The 14,977-nt window shown below is 60.0% G+C and overlaps 1 protein-coding gene and 1 long non-coding RNA gene across 2 annotated transcripts; both read left to right on the top strand.

The window, feature by feature from the left end:
- Nucleotides 1-2,678: 2,678 nt before the first annotated feature.
- Nucleotides 2,679-3,762, top strand: LOC121086050. The gene is made up of 3 exons (XR_005827274.1): nucleotides 2,679-2,748; nucleotides 3,083-3,177; nucleotides 3,574-3,762. It is a non-coding gene; the product is annotated as an uncharacterized LOC121086050 (long non-coding RNA).
- Nucleotides 3,763-4,364: 602 nt separating this feature from the next.
- LOC121086592 (maestro heat-like repeat family member 5) lies at nucleotides 4,365-11,627 on the top strand. Its single transcript, XM_040590505.1, has 18 exons — nucleotides 4,365-4,553; nucleotides 4,941-5,020; nucleotides 5,278-5,398; nucleotides 5,522-5,608; nucleotides 6,194-6,295; nucleotides 6,593-6,795; nucleotides 6,950-7,169; nucleotides 7,433-7,582; nucleotides 7,784-7,938; nucleotides 8,065-8,212; nucleotides 8,351-8,529; nucleotides 8,618-8,755; nucleotides 8,943-9,057; nucleotides 9,325-9,462; nucleotides 10,056-10,232; nucleotides 10,689-10,844; nucleotides 11,321-11,422; nucleotides 11,598-11,627. Exons 1-18 carry the CDS (start codon nucleotides 4,365-4,367, stop codon nucleotides 11,625-11,627), a joined length of 2,490 nt encoding a protein of 829 aa, XP_040446439.1.
- The last annotated feature ends 3,350 nt before the right edge of the window (nucleotides 11,628-14,977 follow it).

Below are 14,977 nucleotides of genomic sequence, written 5' to 3'. Positions count from 1 at the left end.
CCAAGGGCTCAACAAAGTTGCTGCTACCTTATAATTTTTTGTAGCACAGTCCCATAGATGGACGCCTATTTTATCCCAAATCTCAGGAGTATAAATGTTAGTGGTATTAACAGATGTGTTGGCTTTTGATGCCATAGAAGAATGCGTTTTAATTCTTCCTTATCTATTTTCTTCCCATACTTCTTAAGAATGCTAGTAAAAGCTTGTAAAACAGTTCTCTGTTCCTTTGTTAAAGCAGTCCCCATAGTTCTCAGCTGCTTACATTCATCTTGCAACAGGTAATTGAGCGCGCTTGATAGGCTTCCTTTCAGCATGCAGTCCTGTAGTTCGGCTGAGCTACGGCACCGGAGCAAAACCTACTTGCTTGCGGGCCTTGCATTGGGCGCCATTTGTGCTTTATTGATGCACGGACTCTGAGAGCAGACCAAAGACACTTTGTTAAAATCAGGCAAGCCTTTTAAACATTTACAGCGGGCTCACGTATCAGTGTGTAACTATGCTCAGTGATTTTCCACTCTTAGCTCTTTTTTCTATTGCAGACACAGCAACATAGCAATTCTGTTCATCTACAAGGCCAAAAGCTTTGGAGACTACTCTGTATTTAAAGTTTCTCTTTTTGTTCCCATGGCTTCATTCCAGCAAGAACAAAAGTGTCTCTCTCCCAAGGCTGGTATTCGTTCACTGATGCCGTTGAGCTAGCTCGAGAAATGCCCCTATCTGGCCAGTCATGGGTGACGGTGACCCTTCCCCTGGCTGCCTGGCCAGGCAGGGGGCTGGTGGCCCTTCCCCTGGCCGCCTGGCCAGGCACGGGGGCTGGTGGCCCTTCCCCTGGCCGCCTGGCCTCAGCCACTCCTGCAGCTGGGGCGAGAGAAGGCTCCAGGAGCCCAGGGACTGGGGCTCCCAACTAGGCACACGTAGAAGCCTCTGGGACTCTTTGTCCAACAGCCCTGCTGGCAGCTGCGGCGCTGGATCCAGGAGTGGTGATCTCCCCCTCTCTCTAGCTGTCTTGCCCCATGTCCCGCCCCCGCCGCCTCAGCTTTTTCTCCTAAAGTAATACAAGGCCTACCCCAGCTTCTCCTAAAGCCACATAGCTTGGTTGGATATAATTGTGAAAGGGTCAATGTTTACTGGGTGTTTGTTCCATTAAAGCTGATGTTTAGGTACGGACCTCGGGTGTTACCTCAGCGCAACCCACAGCAAGGGCATTTGCGAGTCTGAGTCGCTCTCTCCCTCCTCATAGCTGGGATGCGACAGATCCCCCCTGAGTCTTCTCTCCTGCAGGCTGAACAGGCCCAGCCCTCTCAGCCTGTCCTCCTAAGGGAGATGCTCCAGTCCCCTCACCATCTTTGTAGCCCTCTGCTGGCCCCTCTCCAGTAGTTCCTTGTCTCTCTTGGACTGGGAAGGACCTTCTGGAGCCCTCACCCATGGCATTCCTCCGAGGAGGTCCTTGAAGAAGCCAGCGTTAGCTCTCCTGTAGGCCAGGGCGGCAATCCTACTTGTCGGCTCGCTTCCTCAGCACAGGACCCTGAACTCCGCCATCTCATGGTCATTGCGGCCAAGGCTGCCTTCAACTTTCACATCCCCAACCAGCCCCCTGCTTGCGAAGAATGGGTCTGAGAGCACAGCTTGCCTCGTTGGCTCCTCCACCACCTGCGTCAAAAAGTTACCGTCGGTGCTCTGCAGGAACCTCCTGGACTGTGTGAGCCTAGCTGGGTTGTCTTTCCAGCAGGTAGCAGGGAGGCTGAAGTCCCCCGTGAGAACCAGGGCCTGGCATCGTGAGGCTGCCTGCCATTGTCTGTAGAAGGCCTCATTGGCTTCCCCTCCCTCATCAGGTGGCCCGTAGCAAACACCTACAACGGCATCCCGCGTGTTGGCGGGCCCCTTCATCTTTACCCGTAACCTCTGGACTCGTCCTGCACCCACCCCAAGGGAGAGCTCGCGACCTTCCCGTTGCTCCCTCACACAAAGAGCAACTCCACCACCTCTCCCTGCTGGCCTCTTTTCTAAAAAGCACACAGCCACCCACGACAGCCTCCCAGCCGTGGAGGCTATCCCGCCATGTCTCCGTAACTGCAATGAGCTCATGGCCCTGCGACCGCACACAGATCTTTCATTCTTCCTGGTGATCCCCTGTGCCGCGTGTGCTGGCGTATGGGCATTGCAGAGAGGCGACCGAGCACACAGGTTTCCCGGGAGGGGTGCAAGAGGATCCACCGCCGCCATGCACAGCCTGGAGGCGGTTGGCCTTCTGGGACTCATCTCGGGAGGCAGCTAAGGAACACATATCGCTGCTCTGCTTGGCCTGGCTTATGCCCCAGTCGCAGGTGATGGCACGAGCATTGCCGCACTGCAGCCCTCCCCCTGCATCCTTCGCTTTAAAGCTCGCCTCGCCAGGTTGGCCCAGCAGGCCTGGGCTGGGCCCAGTGGGGCTGGGGTGAGGAGCAGGGGGACTCCCCCCGCCCCCGCCCGGGTTCCAGCCAAGGGATGATGGAACAGTGCCCTGCACCATGGCAACAGTGCCCGGGGTAACCCGAGTGACCCCAGCAGTGCCAGTCTGTGCGGCTGCGGCTGAGCGCACGGGAGGGCGTCTGTCGTCCCTGTGTGCCCACCAGCCTTGGAGCAAGGGGAGCCGCGCAGGCCTTGTCCCGAGCCCCAGGTGGAAGAGAGAAGAGCCTCAGCGTGCCTGACGGTGTGGGGGCTGAGCCCCAGCTCAGCCTGGCCACAAGCGGGTGCGGCCCCAGGAGCGAGGTGACAGAGGGGTCCCTACGACAAGTGGCATGCCCCCAGTCTAGATGAACCCCAGCCCCATAGAGGGAGAAGGAGGAAGAGGGAGTCAGTCCCAACCCCCTGGGGCAAGGAGCGGTCAGTGGGGCCCTGGGGCATCAGGAAGGGTCACAGTGGGGCACTTTGTGACATGCCGTGTCACCCGGTGCTGCCCCCACAGTGTCTGGGAGGAAGGTGTCGGGGCAGGCTGGTGGCAAGGAGCCCCCTGAACAGAGCTACTTCTGCCCCACTGCCCCTGGCAGGGCAGCCCCGGGTGCTGCAGGCTTCCCTTCACCCCCTTCCTCTCTCCCTGCCGCAGGATGGCGGGGATACCCGCCAGCCACCCCAGGCAGTCCTGGCAGGAGAAGGACAGAGCTGCCCCAGCTCCCAGCTCGCGGCTGAAGCCCAACAATTGTAAGTTCCCGCTGCTGCATGCGCGTGAGTGTGAGGGCATCGTGGGCAGGGGGCTGCCCACTCTGCTCACCCTGCCCTGCCCTGCCCCAGACTCGCAGCCCCCGGCCAGGCTGGCAGCCAGGCTCCTATGGGGCAGCGGCCAAAGACCCAGCCCTGCCACAGCATCCCTGGGGCAGGGACCCTCCCTGCCCCTGGTACCAGTGCATCCTTCACCCAGGCACACCGGGCCCCCCTCCTGGTGCTGCCCTCCAGCATCGCACCCTCACCCCTGGGGCGCGCAGGGGACACCAGTGTCCCAGCCTTGAGCTGGGGCTGGGGACATCCCCAGGAGCTGGGCGGAGGGCTCGCACTTTCCCCACGGCCTGACCCCAGCCCTGCCTGCTCTGTGTCCGCCAGATTCGTGCCACTCTGACTTGGCTGCGCCCACGGAGGAAGAGAATACCCTGGACATCATCCAAGGCTTCCTCAGGATCAGACCAAAGGTATGCGTGGCCACTTCTACGAGGCTGTGCCCCTACCTCCCGGCCAGTCTTTCTGCCCACATGCCCTGCTCACAAGGTGCCGGGGGCTATGCCCCCTCCCAGCTGTCTCTCCCCACTGACACTGTTATCCAAAAAGTGTACACCTTCGCCCGTTGGGCACGAGGCAACCGACGCACGGAGTCCAGGCATTTCTTTATTACGGATTCGCGCAAAGCTGGGGCTTAGCTGATGATGCTCCACGAAGCAAGCGCAAAGCTCAGAAGAACAAGATTAACATTTATGCAGTCTAGTTATACATACGTATTTTCCAAACTCTAGCTAAAAGATGCTATTGGTAATTAGTACGCGCGGTAGCTTTCCGTTGGTCTATAGATCTCTCGCTTTGATTTCAAGTTACAGTGTGTTTTTCATTTACTGCATGTCTGAGGGAGGGGTGAGGGTGAGTCCTTTAGTCCTGACTGGAGTCGGTGGTTGCGCTCTCCCCCCGCTGCCTTTACCTTGCCCCTAGTTTCAGTCTCGTTCCGCTGGCTTCTTGCCTTTGTTGCAAGTAACGGGCTGTTGGCACCTCCTGGGGTGAGGTGTTCCCCTTATCAGGCTTGGAGTTCTCCTTCAGGGGCACTTGTCATTAGGACAAAGTTACAGACGTACGGCGACCCTAACTTCACGAGCAGAAGTGAATCCCTTCATGGTGACTACAATGTGATAATGGGGATTGAATGCATAGCTAGACATCAGCGCTGTCTGTCCCTCTGTCCCCTCCTCGGCTGGCAGCAAGCAGACCAGAAGCTGAAGTTTCTGGCCGCCATCTGCACCGCCTGCGGCACCGCCACCATGGACTCCAGCGTGTGGGACGAGCTTTACTACTTTCAGTGGGAGGTGGTGGACACCATCCAGGTGAGGGGACAAGCAGTCAGGCCTCAAGAGGCAGGCCCAGGGGCAGTGGGCAGTGGCACAGCCCTGGGGGCAGGAGAGGGCTTGGCCGGGTAGGGGGGTGTGAAGGAGCGCTGCTCCAGGTTTCTCTCCTTGGAGATGTTCTAAAACCACTCGCGTGGCCCGACTGGAGCTGGGGGTTGGACCCAATGATGTTTGCAGGTCCCTTGGCCAGCCTGTGGCTCCGTGATGGGCACAGAACTTGCCACCACGGGGCCTGGGACCACTGAGTGCTGGGTTGGGAGGGGGTGCCAGGATGGGGGCAGCCGGGGCTCTGCCAGCCCCGCAGGCTCTTGCTGGCTGAAGGAGACTGCCCCATCCTGACGTGACTCACCCTGCTGTGCTCCCCAGGTGCTGCTGCAAGAGGAGCCCACTGACGACCTGGGCACCACGGTGTGGCAGCAAGCCATGTTGGCCATCACCTCTATGAGGTACCTGCCCCGGCCCCCAGCTTGGCCTCCTCGGTGCCAGGTGGCCCCGACAGCACTCGTCCCATATGGGGGGGCATCCCCCGTGCTGGGTCTGAGAGGGAGGGGCAGGGGGCGGTACAGGGTTTTCCCCCTCAACTTGAGTGTCAGTAGCGTGGGGGTTGACATGACCCCTGTGGCGTGGGAGCCGAGCCAGGTCTCCAGCCCCAGAGTCTGCCTCTCCCTTGCTGGGCCCCAAGAGCACCCCTTTGTCCCTGCAGCAGAGTGGGACTGCGTCTGGAGGAGAAGACAAGCAGCCTCCTCCAAGCCTGCTTCCGCAGCATCTTCTACCAGCACCCACAGGAGGACACCCAGGACCCCGAGGCTTCCCTCTACTCCAAGGTATGCCACAGGGTGAACCACGGGGAGATCCCCTGCCCCAGGGTCCCTTCCTGGGCACCGCAGGGCCATGGCCGTCCCTCCCTGGCTTCCAGGGCTGCCCCCAAGACTCTGTCTCCCTCGCAGACCATGGCCGTGATGGACAGCATGCTGAAGGTGCTGGTATGCAGTGCTGGCACGCTTGGCATCCTGGAGCTGCAGAACATCTTGCAGGTCTGGCCTTGGCACAGGGTCCCTATGGGCAGTGACCCCCGGCTCGAGCGGTGGCCCTCCCAGCGCCTGGTGCAAGGAATGGGGCAGGCAATGTCCCTCCTTCCCCGCCATGCCCCTCCCACTAGCCCCTTGCCCCCTGGCTGCTGCCAGAGCCCCTTCTTCTCCTGCCACAGCTCACCCCACCTCTGCAGCCGTGCTTGCTGCCCATCCTGCCCAACACTCCCGCCCAGACAGACCTGCCTGTCTGGCTTGGCAAGGGGAGCCCAGCCCTGGGGCTTTCCCCCTCCAGCTTTACCACGGCACATATCCCAGAGCCCCCACCACCGTTCCCCAGGGAGCTGGTCACCACAAAGCCTTGGGGTCCCTGGGTGGGGGGTGCAGGGACGTTGTTTGAGGGGGGAGGAGTGGAAGGCAGCAGAGGCAGCAGCAGGAGCAGGATGCGGCGACCTGCCTGGCCGCAGCAGGCTGCTGCGAGAGGCAAGAAGGACACATGCCCCATGCCAGGCATTGCCCCGGAGCAAGCCTGCCTGTGCCGTGCTGCGCCATGCCACCTCCCTGGCACACCAGCAGCTTTTCTCCTCCCAGGTCCTGCTGCCCTTCACCAGGTCCCAGAGGGAAGCAGTGCAGGAGAGGGCCGTGGCGCAGATTGCCAGTCTGATCGAGTTCACCACCTGCTCCATGCCGCAGGTACCGAGCTCCTGGTCTGGGCAGTCCCACTGCCCTGTCCCTGCAGCCCGGAGCCCTGGCACCTCCTGGGGAAGTTGGGCACCCAGTCAGCAGGAGGCTGGGAGCAGGAGTCTTTGCCCTGTCCCTGCCCTGTCCACGCTCTCTCCCAGGGCAGGGCAGGGCAGGGCAGGGCTGCCGCAGGCACAGGCAGGAACTTGGCTTCCCTGCTCCGGCCTGGTGCCCGGCTGCTCTGGGAGCAGCTGGGGCTCACCTTGTGACCGGCCTCACCTTGTGCCTGCACTGCCTCTCTTCCCCCAGGTCTGCTCCTGCTTTGCACAAACTATAGTCCTCAGACACCAGTGCTCCAAGAGTCATCAGTTTGCGATACTGGGGCTGCTGGTGGGGCACCTCATTCTCTGCTGCACCTGCAAGCGTGAGAGGACCCGCCACAAGGCTACAGAAGCTCTCCATCACCTGCACACCTTCATCCTGAAGCAGAGAAGTAAGAGAGGCCGTGTCGGGCTTGGTCCCCCCCAGCATGGGCAGCCAGTGGCCACCCTCCTTGGCCAGAGAAAGCCGCATACAACCTGCCTGCCTGCCTGCAGTCTGAAGAGCCATTTCCTCTCAGCCCTGCTCACAATAGCCCCGGACCCTCCCTGCGTATCCGCTCCCCAGACCTGTCAGGGCGTCCCAGTCCTTTGCCAGTGACTTTTCTGCCCAGCACTCAGACTGCACCTCCAGCTCTGCACCCTCTCTCTCAGCACCCCTGTTTTTCTCCTCCCCAGGCAGGCAGCCCCGGTCGCATGACAGAGGGCAGCTGGAGCACCAGGAGGTCTGGCAAGCGAGGCAGCCCCAGCAGCTTTTGCAAACCAGCGGCGCCAGAGAAATCTTCCTGGTAAGAAGGGCCTTCAGCTCCTGGCTGGCGGGATCAGCATGAGCGAAGGGACACCTGATGCATGGCAATAGCGGGGGCTTGCGCTGATCCTGAGCAGGGGCGAGGCAAAGGCCTCCAGTGAGCTCTGATTCCCCATGGCACCCTGACCCCCACCGTCCATCTGCCCAGTGCAGCCTGGCTCTGCGTCCCACTCCCTGCACAGCCAAGATGCTCTGGGGGATGCTCTAGGTGACAAATCTCCCTTCCTCTCCTTCATGCCGCAGAAGTTCACGAAATACCTCCGTCCCTCTGACCGGGCAGACATCATCCTCCTAGCCATCAAGAACATGAGAGACCCAAGCACCTACAGCATCCGCGTGGCTGCCCACATGGTGGATGTCCTTGTGTTGGGCCCTGCCTTCCAGCCGGGGCAGGTGAGTCGCCCAGGGGTGGCACAGCTGATGCTCCAGCCCCCCGGGGCACCGTTCCTCCCCCGGCTCTGCACCTGGCCAGCGCTGACACCATCTCCAGCTGGCATACCACAACGGGAACAGAAGCAGCTCCCAGAGGGAGCTGGGGAAACAGCCGTGCTCACCCTACTGACATCCCCACTCCCTCCTGTGTCTCCTCTCCAGGTCTTGAAGATTGTGCGCGCCATCTACACAAACCTGCCCTCCATCAGGATGCTGGTAGCTGTCAACAGCCTGGACAGGGCCCTGCGCGTGCTGGCAGACAAACACCCCAGCGAGGTGGTGGCCGGCCTGCTGCACTGCTCCCCAACATGCACCTAGTACGGGGCTCACCAGACTTTAGGGCTGCTCTCACCCTGGCAGAGGGGCCCCAATACCCTCCCAAGGGACTTCAGGCTGGCCTTACTCCTGGGTGTCCCCACTGACAGAGCCCTGGTTCTCCACAGTGTCGCCATGACCATGTGGGCGGTGATGCTCTTTGAGCCCCAGGCTGCCAAGAAGGTGCTGCAGGAGCTCATCAACGTCATGATGAACCAGTCGCTGCACAAGACCTCCGCCTCTACCAAGGACAACCCGCGCGTCCTCTCCTTGGCTGTGAGTTGCTGGATGAGGCCTCACTGACCTCCGGGGCTGCTCTCAGCTGTCTGGGGCCACCCCTTCCCTTCCATGCCCGCCCCAAGCCTTGGCCTCCCCAGGGGTCAGCGAGATGTCCGTGTCTGGTGTCTTCTGCAGGCAGCCAGCACCATAAGCAAGATCCTCCTGCAGTCCAGCTGCACATGGGACGTGGAAGACATTTTCCCCCGGCTTTTCCTGGCACTGCTTTTCCAAGTGTCATTCACCACAGAGCTGACGCCAGAGGAGGTGCAAATCTTCTGGAAGGGCCACCAACAGGGTCTGATTGCTCCTATCAGGTGCGCCATCCCTGTCCGCTCGTCCCTGCCAGCCACCTGGAGCCAAGCCAGGGGTCCCGGTGGGAGCTGAGCATTTCTCCTCGTGCAGGTCTGTGGTGTGGGCCATGACGGTGCTGCTCTGCAGGATGGGCCTTGAGAGCCACATGCTGGCCATCGAGGCGCAGGGTGGCTGGGACATGCTGCTCAGTGCCCAGACCCACCTCCTGGGAGTGCGCATCGTGGCCAGGTGAGAGCCCCTTCTCCACACTCCTGGGGGACTGTGCACCCCACACCACCCCCTCCCTTGGGGCTGATGGCAGGGGGTCCCCACTGCTTGGAGGAAGTGCTGCAGTCCAGTGATGACCAGACTGGTGTGACCCCCAGAGATGTGCCTGCCTGGCTCAGGCCTGACAGTGCTTCCTTCCCCCTTCCAGGGAGATGATGAACACCCCAAGATCCCTGCGCTCCACCATCTTCCGCCATCTGGCAGAGCTCCTCTCTGTGGAGAACCCCTCCTGGGAGATGGTCGCCATGGTCTTCTTTGTTGAGGTGAGCCTGATGGCACTGCTCCAAGCTCCCTCCGATCCTCAGTTCTCCCATGCCCGCTGCTGCAGCGGGAGCTGGGGAAGCAGGTGGGCTCTGGCTGGTACCATGGAGGAGCCAGGCGAGCAACCAGTGCGGTGTGGGGCACGGGGGCTCTCCGCAGTCCCTGCTGCCTCCATTCAGGCTTGGCCTTGCCCCTATGTCCTTGCCCTGCCTGAGCTGATGGCTGGAGCCAGCGCTGCACCTCTCCAGCTCCCGTTGCGTGTGTTTCAGATGGTGGGCTGCACTGACCTCAGTGAAGAGCTGGACTGTGCCCTGGCAATCTTCCCCATGTATCTGCAGAGCCAGTGCCTGGGGATGCCCACCCTGGTGCTCAGGGCCATCCTCAGGCTCACCGAGAGGCCTGACACAGTGAGTAGGGGGCAGCTGGGGCAGCCAGGACAACAGCCCATGGCAGAGCTGTGGGTGGTAGGTAACGTGGCGGCTTGGGCTTTTGTGGGCATGGGGAGCTGAGCCAGCTGCAGCCAGCTCTCCCGCGTCCCTGGCCCACTGCCCCATGGCAAGGGGAGAGGCAGCAGTGCCGAGGGGAACAGGGTCCCACTGCCAGCACGTCCCAGCAGGGATGATGGCAGCAGAGCCACCAGCCCGAGTGTGGGGTCTGCAGAGCGTGGCCGTGGGGTGATGAGCCCCGCGATGAAACGCAGGGCCTGCTGGCAGCTCGCGCAGCTTTCCAAGCAGCGCTGGTCACCCACCAGGCTGCTCAGGGGGTCTGTTGCAAAAGGGGGCAGCCGAGGGTCTGGCAAGGAGCCAGAGCTGTCTGTCCTCCCCCTGCGCACCCTGCTCTTCCCATGGCCGTGCCAGGGAGCCCTGTCTGCCAGGCGCTTGCCCTCGTAACCCATGCTGCCTGCTGAGAAGCCAGCGGGGAGGCCAGTGCTCACGGGGAGGGTTTTCAGCCCTGCGGTCGCTTGCCGCTTTACAAAAATGAGGTGGCGTGTCTCACACAGGCAAGGAAAACCCTTGTCCTGCTGCCGTACGTCATGGAGCGGCTGCAGGCTGATGACAGTGACGGCAGCGCCGTGGCCCTCTCCGTGCTTGACAACATGCTCCAGCTTCCGGCGGGGAAGAAGCCCAGCCTCATTGCCCTGGCGCTGGCTGACAAGCTCCAGCCACTCTTTGACAACGTAAGGCTGGCGGAGAGCCCCATGCTCCCCTCATTGAGCACCTCGTTCGCGTCTCCCACCGCAGCCCCCATGCTCTGCAGGAGGATGCTTTGCCCTGCAGCCCCCAGCCACTGTCGCTGCCCTCGGTGACTCCGTGCTGCACCCCAAACCCCCAGCGTGGACTCACCCTGGCTCGGCCTGCTTGCCGCAGGGCGGACGGGGGTGGCAGGACAGCAGCCGGTGTGCTGAGCAACACCAATGTGCACCCTGCCCTGGCAGCATCCCCCAGTCCTCCACAGGGTCTCCCTCTCCAGCCCCCAGCCCCTCTGCACAGACATTCTGCATGCCACGGCTCATGCACTCCCTTATGGAGCAGGGCTGCCTGCAGCCATCTGGGGGAAGTTCACCTCCACGTCAGCCCCTCGCTTGCCATGGGCTTGCGCTTGGGGCTGAGGTCCTCCTCCCCTCCTTCCCCAGCATTTGGACACTGTGCGGGAGCAATCCATCCACCTCTTCCAAAGCTTGATGTGGCTCGTGGTGGGCGCTGAAAAGAAGAAGATGAAGAAGAAGGTGTGGAGCAGCCTGCTGCCACTGCTCTTGCACCTGCACGATCAGAACAAAAGTGTGGCCAAGGTGGGATTCTTAGCCTGACCGGTCCTTTGGGCCCGGCAATGCTGACACTGGACCCTTCAAATGTGTGCCACTGGGAGGTCTAGCTTGCTGAGTCCCTAGGGCCAGGCAGAGACCCCCTCCCTGCCCACTGCTGCCCTTCTCCTGCTGCTGCCCAGATGGACGGGGAGGTGGGTCCCTTTCCCACCCAGCTCCCTCCGCACAGCCCCTGCCATGGGTCCTGCAGCCCCAGAGACTGAGCTACAGCTCCACAACAGCCTGGGGCCACCAGGGCCAAAGCACTGAAGCCCTGACGGCCTTCCAGTCAGAGAGGGTGATTGTCCTTCTCTTCCCCGGGGTGCTGAACATGGTGACAGCACCAATTCCCAGCTGGAGTGTCTTCCTGGCATGGGATAGAAGAGGTTCTGAGCCCCGCCAAGAGGGAGGACACAGGGTCCTGTGCCCTCGATGGTGGTGGTGGCATATCTGTTGCTCACCAGGCCTCCCAGGAAGCCCTCCGCAGTGCTGGCCTGTTCCTGAAGTGGAGGCAGCTGGAGCACATGGCTGAGACCGGGCAGGCATGGAGGATCACCGAGTGCCTGGTAAGCAGAGCCCCAACACCCCTGGGATCTTCCCCGGGCAAGCCCTGCCCTGTGCCCTGCGGGGAGGGAGGGGGGATGGAGGGCTGTGCCCCCTTGGCTGCACACACCCTCCTGGAGCAGGCTCTGCTCCGCATTGTCTTTGCCCCTGGGGTCCCCAAGGGGACCCTGCCACTAGGGTGGCACCCCTGCATCCCTGGGAGCCTGATGCTCCCTCTGAACCCCGGTGCCACACAGTGGGGAGCTGGGGATGTCCTGCTGGGGGGAAGGGGGATGGCCCTGGGTGGAGGGATGGCCAAACGCGGGGGCAGCTCTGCGCTGACCCTGCACCCTTCTCCTCTCTCCAGCTGGCCAAGAAGAGGAGCAGGGCCATGGCCTACCTGCGCCAGAGCCTGCATTACCTGCACAGCTGGCAGGAGCCCCTGCGATGGGAGGCTGTCAGGTTCATCGGTGAGCCATGACTCCCAGGGTCCCTGTGTCCCAGCACAGGACCTATGGGGCACCCCTTCACCCCCTCCTGCCCCTGCCTGCACAGGTGGGGCTGGCAGGAGGCTCATCCATCCCCTCCCTGATGCTGCACTCCGGGGTCAGCCCTCCCGGGGGGACAGTGCAGCCAGGTGGGCTGGCTGCAAGGGTCTCTGAGCGGCAGCAGCATCCTTGACACACTGTGTTGCTCCAGGGCTCGTTGGGCGGTGCGTGCGTGAGCAGTGGTACCTGGAGTACATCCGACATGGTGAGCGAGGGCAGTGGGGAGGAGGAAGGAGCTAGCACGGAGCTCCCCCCCGCAACCTGGGCAAGGGGGGATCTGCTCCCAGCGTGCCTAGGGGGGACGGGGTGTTTCTGCAGGGGGCTATTCCTGAGAAGCAGCTTCCAGCCGAGCCACCTGTCCCCTGGCTGCCTCCTGGCCCTGGCAATCACAGGGTGCAGTGTGCCCTGCCTGGAGGGGACACAGGGCTGTCACCTCACCTCTGCTGCTTTGTCCCCACAGTGCTTAAAGGCGCAATGAAAGACACCAGCCCCCTGGTCTCCTCCCTGGCAACTCAGACATTCCTCATCCTTTGATGACGAAGGCTGTAAGGGGTGGTTTAACCTATGACTACTGTGTTTATGGCTGCCAAGGACATGGGGGACGTGGCACTCGACCCCCAGCGAGGGCTCTGCTCAGGCAGAGACGAAGCAGCAGCCCCAGCCCGAGGATGCTCTGCAGGCTTCTCTTCCTGAAGGCTAACAGGGAAGAAGACACCTCAGCCCCAGAGGAGCTGGCGTCCTCTGGAGAGCAGCAGGACAACTGCTCTTTCCAGTGGTCCAGGGCAAAGACGTGCCCTCATGCTTCGCCTTTGCCATAAAGTGCCAGCTGCTCCACTGGGCTGTGAAGCAGAGGGGAGAAGCCCAAGGTGGAGCCGAAGCAGAACTTGAAAGCAATGCCTTCCTTCCCCTCTCCAGGGCCACGCTGCCGCAATAAATGACTTTTTCTGCCACCCACTGTCTGAGCAGCCTGCACTGCCTGGGGCTGACGTGGCCGAGCCCAGGGGCTACCAAGCCGCTGATGCTCTGGCTCCAGCAGCACAGGCCCCTCCATGTCCCCAGCAGGATGGGCAGCTCTGCCTCCTGCCCATGCCACTTGTCCCCACCTGCCCTGCAGCCACTGCTGCCCAGCACGTCACCAGAGCAGCAGTAAGGGGGCACACTGCAAAACCAAGCCCTCTGTTGAGCCATCAACAAAGCCCAACAAACAAAGCCCAAGCCTTTGACCAGTCTCCAAAGGGGAGACCACCTGCGGGCAGCCAGCAGCCCCTCCACGATGCCCCGGGCATGCACGGCAACAGTTTTGGCCACCTATGGCCGGGGCGGTGAGCCTGTGGCGGCACAGAGGCCGGCCGAAGGGCGCTCCCGCTGCCCGCCGGGCTGCCTGCTCCCGGCTGTCCCGCACACCGGCCCCTCAGAGCCCACGCCACCGCCTTCCCGACCCCGCTGCCCCTGCGGCCCCACCGCCCCTCAGTGCCGCGGGCCGGCCCCGCGCCTCCGCACAGAGCGGCAGAATCAGACGGGTCAGGGCTGGCAGGGACCTCTGGAGACCATCCAGCCCAAGGCCCTGCGCAAGCAGCTCCCCCAGGAGCCGGCCACTCAGGGTCACGGCCAGGCGGGGTTTGAGAGCCTCCAGAGACTGCCCAGCCCCGGGGCAGCCCACCCCAGGCCGTGACACCCCCACAGCACAGCCCATCTCCTCCTGCTCGGAAGGGAAGGAGCTCCCTGTGTTACCGAAATCTCGGAATGAAGAACCTATCGACACCAATGTGATGTAGATAAGCAGAGACTTCTTTATTGACGGCCGGGTGCGTGAGCGAGTCCTCTCATGATCAACGCACACCAAGTCTCAAAATTAGACACCATATATAGAACTTATTCATACATATTCATTAAGTATGCATGCATAACCATGATATTTCCCGTAAAGCATTAACATATTCTCCTCCTATATCCGATTCTGCACAGTAGAGCTTAGAAAGGTCTAGAAATGGGTCTGGGGTACGATTTGGGTAGGTGGTATATGAGTCGGTGGTCGCGATCTCCCCCTGCCGGAATTACCTTTTACTAAAGTTCACGGTTTCTTGGCAGGTAACCACAAGCTGTTCCAGTCGACTCTCCCCAGTTTCCATTCATCTCATATTCTGACATTTCAATACACCTTCTACATACAGAAGACTGGTCAAATACAAAGAAACCTTTCAAACCCTAAAGTTATTACCAAAGTTTTAACAATGGTTCTAGCCCATTCTTCTAGCCGTGGTAGGGGATGTAGAGAGGATCTCATAGCAGCTTTTGCTGTGCAACTATAAGTTTCATTAAAATAGATTTCTTATCCTTCTGTCTTTCTATTCTATAAAAGAATTTTATAAAATCAAATAATCAATCAAATAAAGTCAATCAATCTTAACTTATTAGCAAATGTATAACATTTCCCCCCTTTGAAAGTGTTGAAAATCATTTTTCAATACTTTCACATTATTTACATATCATTTGTTTCAACATATTTTGGTGGTGGACTATGTCTTGATGGAATAGTTGGTACTTCTCTCATACGATTGACTGAAATTCTGTTGGTAAACTGTTTCTTCAAACATGCATAGACTAGCACGATCATCAGAATTACAATTAGTAACAGAAACAACGTTTTGATGATGCACTGTATCCAAGAGCTCAAATTCCATCCCAGTTTGTTAAAAATTTTCCCTAACCAGTCTTCTGACATATCTTCTTGAATTGATTCTGTTTCTTTTTCAATTTTATCTAATAAATCCAAATCATGTTCCACATCTTGTGTGACATTTGAAATGTGGATACGACAGTGGCCCATCTTACCCTTGAGATATCCACATACTCCATGTTCTTTAAGTAGGAGCATATCTAATGCCATTCTATTTTGTAAAGTCATTCTGGAGGTCGCCTGTAATTGTATATTCAATTCCTTAAACCCCTTTTTGGTAACGTTTGCTAATTTTTCCACTTGACCACTTAACTGATAGAGCCATGCTCTGTTTCTATATGAAGCTATAGGAT

This window comes from Falco naumanni, chromosome 4, assembly GCF_017639655.2.
Source record: "Falco naumanni isolate bFalNau1 chromosome 4, bFalNau1.pat, whole genome shotgun sequence".
NCBI classification, from domain to species: Eukaryota; Metazoa; Chordata; class Aves; order Falconiformes; family Falconidae; genus Falco; species Falco naumanni.
This window is presented reverse-complemented; position numbering and strand designations above follow the sequence as displayed.

Excerpts from the sequence above, each read along its gene's own strand:
- LOC121086592 (XM_040590505.1), top strand. The coding sequence starts at position 4,365 with ATGGGGATTGAATGCATAGCTAGACATCAGCGCTGTCTGTCCCTCTGT. Across the intron at positions 7,583-7,783 it reads CTGCCTTCCAGCCGGGGCAG|GTCTTGAAGATTGTGCGCGC; the intron begins GTGAGTCGCCCA and ends TCTCCTCTCCAG. Across the intron at positions 11,423-11,597 it reads GGAGGATCACCGAGTGCCTG|GGTGGCACCCCTGCATCCCT; the intron begins GTAAGCAGAGCC and ends CCCTGCCACTAG.